A 5,320-nucleotide genomic window follows, 5' to 3' on the forward strand; every position below is an offset into this window, starting at 1 on the left:
AGGATGAAGCTTGGATTGATTCAGTCTAACTAGGGATCGAGGTTTAGTAATTTAGACTGCAGCATAGAACACAAAAGCATGATTGATTAGAGAAACATCCTTATATGCATCAGCTGGTCTGTTAGAAAGACCCAACACTTCTACCTACTGCTGTCAATTTTACTTACTTGCATTTTTACTATTTTTAGCATAGACTTAGTTTAATCTTATTCTAAACCATCAATTATCAATGTTTCTTTCAACAATGCCTTATTTATGAATTTAACCCGGTCTTCGACTAGTTCCCTGAGTTCGATACTTGGATTCATCCGTTTCAATTTTAAATACTTAACGATCCGATGCGCTTTCCGGCAAATCAGATTTCCCTTGAACATATTCGTACAAAGAAAAAGTGGACCAAAAAGTAACTGCAGGGGAAATCCAACAAAGTATTTATGGCGCCGTTGCCGAGGAATTAAATTTAAGAAGAGTTTAGTTTAGTTTTACAACATTGCTTTATATTTTTTCTTTTTGATTCATTGATTGTTTTGTTCATATTTTAGTTACCGTACATTCATTGTTCTTTTGGACTGGATAATTGTTGTTCTATTTTCTTGTATGCTAAGAAGATCCATTGCAGGTGATTTGATTCCCATTGATTTGGAGATTAACACCAATTGTAGAAGGCTTAATTCAGAGAGAATCAGAATTTTTTTGCAGGATTTAGAAGCAGGAGCAACTCCAGAAGAAGAACCTCGATCTTCCAAGGCATCTTCTAGTTTTCCTATTGCAGGGCATTCTCATATAGAATATGTTGAAGATACAATCATGGCTGAAGAGCCAAGAAGAGTAATCCTGGTGGATTATTCATGTTCTACTGTGCCACAATTTTTCATTAGTATTGCACAGCCAGAAGTTCAAGCTCAAACCATTACATATCCTGCTTCTTTGATACAACTGATTCAAAATAATTTGTTTCATGGTTTACCCAATGAAGACCCTTATGCTCACTTAGCTACCTATATAGAGATATGCAATACTATTAGGTTGGCAGGTGTGCCTGCGGATGCAATCAGGTTGAGTTTGTTCTCATTTTCTTTATCTGGAGAAGCAAAGAGATGACTTCATTCTTTTAAAGGAAACAGTATGAAGTCATAGGATGAAGTGGTAGAAAAGTTCTTAAAAAAGTACTTGCCTGAATCTAAGACTACAAAAGGCAAAGCTACCATCTCTTCTTTCTACCAGTTTCCAGATGAATCGTTGAGTGAGGCACTTGAGAGATTCAGAGGTTTATTGCAGAAGACTTCCACTCACAGTTTTTCAGAACCAATACAGCTCAGCATATTCATAGATGGGTTGAGACCACAATCTAAGCAGCTCTTGGATGCTTCAGCTGGGGGTAAGATCAAAATGAAGACCCCTGATGAAGCAATGGACTTAATTGAAAGCTTGGCTGCTAGTGACGTTGCCATTTTGAGAGACCGAGCCCATATTCCTACCATGAAGAGTTTATTGGAGCTAACCTCACAGGACACTCTGTTGGCACAAAACAAGTTGTTGTCCAAGCAACTAGAGACATAAACAGAAACACTAAGTAAGTTGCTAACTCAGCTTCATTCTGCACAAACTTCACATTCTTCTATTTTGCAGGTTGCAGGATGTACAATTTGTGGTGGAGCTCATGAATCTGGAGGTTGTATCCCTAATGAAGAGAAAATTAAACATGAAGTTAATTATATGGGGAATCAGCCAGAGGCAATTTCAATACAAGTGGATTTCTAGGATTTCAGAACAACCAACAGTATCAACAGCAGAGACAGTGGCAAATCACCCTGGTAACCAATTCAACAGAGACCAGGGTGGTTCATCTACAAGGCCACAACTGCAGATGCCAAGTCTCTATGACTGAACCACGAAGCTGGAGGAGACTCTAGCTTAGTTCATGCAAGTGTCAATGTCTAACAAAAAAAGCACGGAGTTTGCAATTAAGAATCTGGAAGTCCAGGTGGGCCAGCTTGCAAAGCAATTAGCTGAAAGATCATCAAACAGCTTTACAGAAAACATAGAGAAAAATCCTAAAGAAGAGTGCAAAGTTGTGATGACTAGAAGCAAAATGGCAATCCAAGTGGAGGAAAGTAGAGCTGATCAGAAGGTGGAGGGAGTTAAACAACAGCTGGCTGATGAACTGGCGCTAGAACCGGTTGATGATTTAGTTAAACTTGAAGAAATTGTTGAGGAAGCAGAAGGTGATGAAGAAGGAGAGATACCAATAAGAGACTGTCAAGAGAAAATAAAGAAGAAGAAAGAAAAAGAAAAAGCAGAAGAAATAAAAGAAAAATAAGAAAAAGAAAAAAAAAGTTGAAAAATGAAAAAGAAAAAGGATAAGGTTGTTGAGATTGAAAAAAAGAAAGGCAAGAGTGAGGCTAACATAGAAAAGAAGAAAGAGGCTACTCCTATTGAATGCAAGGAGGTACCTTATCCATTGGTACCTTCCCAGAAAGATAAAGAGCGACATTTGGCTAGATTTCTTGATATCTTCAAGAAACTGGAAATTACTTTGCCATTTGGAGAAGCACTTCAGCAAATGCTCCTGTATGCCAAATTATTAAAGGATATGCTAACTAAGAAGAACTGGTACATCCATAGTGACAGAATTGTTGTGGAAGGTAATTGTAGTGCTATGATTCAACGCATTCTTCCACCCAAGCACAAAGATCTTGGAGTTGTCACGATACCGTGTTCTATTGGTGAGGTTCCTATAGGCAAAGCTCTCATAGACTTGGGAGCTAGTATCAATTTAATGCCTCTTTCCATGTGCCGACGACTTGGAGAGATAGAGATAATGCCTACACACATGACCCTCCAGTTAGCTGACCGATCCATCAAAAGGCCATATGGAGTCATTGAAGATGTTTTGGTGAAGGTTAAACACCTTATATTTCCAGCTTATTTTGTTGTCATAGATATAGAAGAGGATGCTGACATTCCTCTCATTCTTGGCCGGACATTCATGTCTACTACAAGCTGCATGGTGGACATGGGAAAGAAGATACTGCAGATGGGCATAGAAGATCAACTTTGATTTGTTCCATGAGGACAAAGATCCACTGCGCCAAAATGTCTGTTTGAAAATGCATGTGATGGAGGAAAAGAGACTTGAGAAGAAGGTCCTTGAAGTAGGAGCTCTCTTAGATCCTGGATAACAGGACGATGCGTCAAGCTAGTGACGTTAAAAGAGCGCTTACTGGGAGGCAATCCAGCTTTTCTTTCCCTTTTCTATTTTCATTCTCACCTCTTGCATGTAGTTAGGATATCTTGCTTGTGATTGTGATTAATTTCAGCTTGTTTAGTAATGAACAATGGGTTTTAAGCTTGTGTGAAGAGACAGACAGAAAAAGACTTAGAATTTTTTTTTGCAATTGTCTATCTGCTAAGCGCAGACCCTGCACTAAGCACTCAATCTTCACGCGCTAAGCCGAGCTTGCTTGCGCTAAGCGCATAGACCCCTGATTGGTTGGCTGAATAGTTCAGCTAAGTGCACATTACTGTGCTAAGCCCCACATCTCTGCGGTAATTGAACTTTAACCTGTGGGCTTAGTGTGGATGATGCGCTAAGCGCCACTTCTACTCTGTAAACATTTCATTGTAGCAGCGCTAAGAGCCCCAGATCCATTATGTAACTTGAGCCTTTAAGCTGGGCTTAGCTGGCCAGGAGGCGTTAAGCGCCAATCACTTACGGTTTTTGAATTCTTGGAAGTGCGCTTAGCACAACCGTTGCGCTAAGCCTGAACTAATCTCTGTAAGTTGAAGCTTGATGGTACGCTAAGCCTCACATCTCTGGCTAAGCACATTTTGCAGAAAAAAATTTGGTGCTGCAGAAAGCGCTAAGCGCAGCCTGCCGCGCTAAGCCCCAGATGCTTACGGGATTTTACAACTTTGAGTTGGGCTTAGCGCGAGTCTAGGCTAAGCACTAGTGTTTTAAACTCAAACATCATGTTGGCACGCTAAGCGTAGCTGTGCGCTAAGCACGCCATACGAATTTTAGTTTTTAAAAATCAAAGACAGAGACACTTGGGTTGCTACCTTTGCACTCAAACCTCTGCATCCTCTTAACCTTGAGCAAATTCTTTTACTTTCTGCTAAGTGTGTACTTCTTCTCTGCATCATCTTTACTTCATCTCAAGAACAATCCAAGTAAGCTAGCACATTTCTATTTTTATTTTTCATTCTTTAAACCTTAGAATAGATGACTTTTTGTTTTCTTAGTTGTATGATGTTAGGTTAAGGTTATTAGTTTTAGGGTTAGTCAATGTTGGATTTTAGGTAACCTAGAAGCCCATTAAGGGCAATGTGGCTGAAAGGGGTGAAGACCCCTATGGTTCTATCTGGAAATCGTGATGAACGCGCTAAGCGCACCTGTGCGCTTAGCCTGTTCATCGCAACTGTTAAAATTTTGGATTTCCCGATGAACGTGCTAAGCGGACCATGTCACGCTAAGCGCGTTCGTCCCTGCTGATGAACTTAAGTGATAAGCCCACTAGGCATATTTGTCCGCTAAGCGGGACCAGTGTTCTGACATTTAGGGTTTTGAGAATTTTTGTTCAGCGCTAAGCCAAACCTGTACGACTAAGCTCCACTTTGCTTCTGTAAGTTTTCCTTTGTAATAAGGCTAAGCGCGTTTGTGCGCTATGTCCTTCCTGTGTGTTGAGCTAAGCGCCAACATGCTGTGCTAAGCTCCAATGCTTTTCGATTTTGAAAATTGTAGACTTAGGCTAAGCTTAGCTGTGCGCTAAGCCTATTCTACAGAAAAAAATGTTTTATGTGTCTTCGAGCTAAGCGCCAGCTTCCCGTGCTTAGTGCTTGAGTAAAATTTCAAAAGGCTCACTAAGCTCAGCATGCTGCACTAAGCGCCCAGTCAAAATTTTAGTTTTATTTTTCTGTTTTTGTGAAAATAACCTGTACTAATCTCTTGTGTTTGTCTTATATTTTGTAGATGGCATCTAAGAAGAGGAAAGCACCCTCTACACCTACCCAAGCCAGATTTGATAGATCCAGATTCACATTCCAAGAGGCTTAGGAGAGATACATTGACATTGTAGTGTCGCGAAAGCAACTATCAGAGAGGAATGTGGTAGTCTATTATACAGAGTTTGATGAGTTTAAGGAGGAACTCAAGAAAAACCATTGGGATGAGAAGCTAACTAATTTTGCTGACAGCAGTATGGACATCGCCATTGTGAAGGAGTTTTATGCCAACCTCTATGACCTCGAAGATAAATCACCTAAGCATGTGAGGGTGAGAGGTCATTTAGTGAAGTTTGATGAGGATACCTTGAACACA

At 40.2% G+C, this 5,320-nt stretch overlaps 1 protein-coding gene across 1 annotated transcript; it reads left to right on the forward strand.

Moving 5' to 3' along the window:
- The first annotated feature begins 1,933 nt into the window (after positions 1-1,933).
- On the forward strand, positions 1,934-3,061 carry LOC114373125. Its single transcript, XM_028330664.1, has 2 exons — positions 1,934-2,225; positions 2,412-3,061. The coding sequence occupies exons 1-2, from the start codon at positions 1,934-1,936 to the stop codon at positions 3,059-3,061; spliced, it is 942 nt and encodes a 313-aa protein (XP_028186465.1).
- Positions 3,062-5,320: the final 2,259 nt, after the last annotated feature.

Source organism: Glycine soja, chromosome 11 (genome assembly GCF_004193775.1).
Source record: "Glycine soja cultivar W05 chromosome 11, ASM419377v2, whole genome shotgun sequence".
NCBI classification, from domain to species: Eukaryota; Viridiplantae; Streptophyta; class Magnoliopsida; order Fabales; family Fabaceae; genus Glycine; species Glycine soja.

Bases quoted from the DNA above. Each gene is read 5' to 3' on its own strand.
- LOC114373125 (XM_028330664.1), top strand. From the start codon at position 1,934: ATGTCTAACAAAAAAAGCACGGAGTTTGCAATTAAGAATCTGGAAGTC. The intron at 2,226-2,411 runs GTGATGAAGAAG...AGGCTAACATAG, and splicing joins AATTGTTGAGGAAGCAGAAG to AAAAGAAGAAAGAGGCTACT.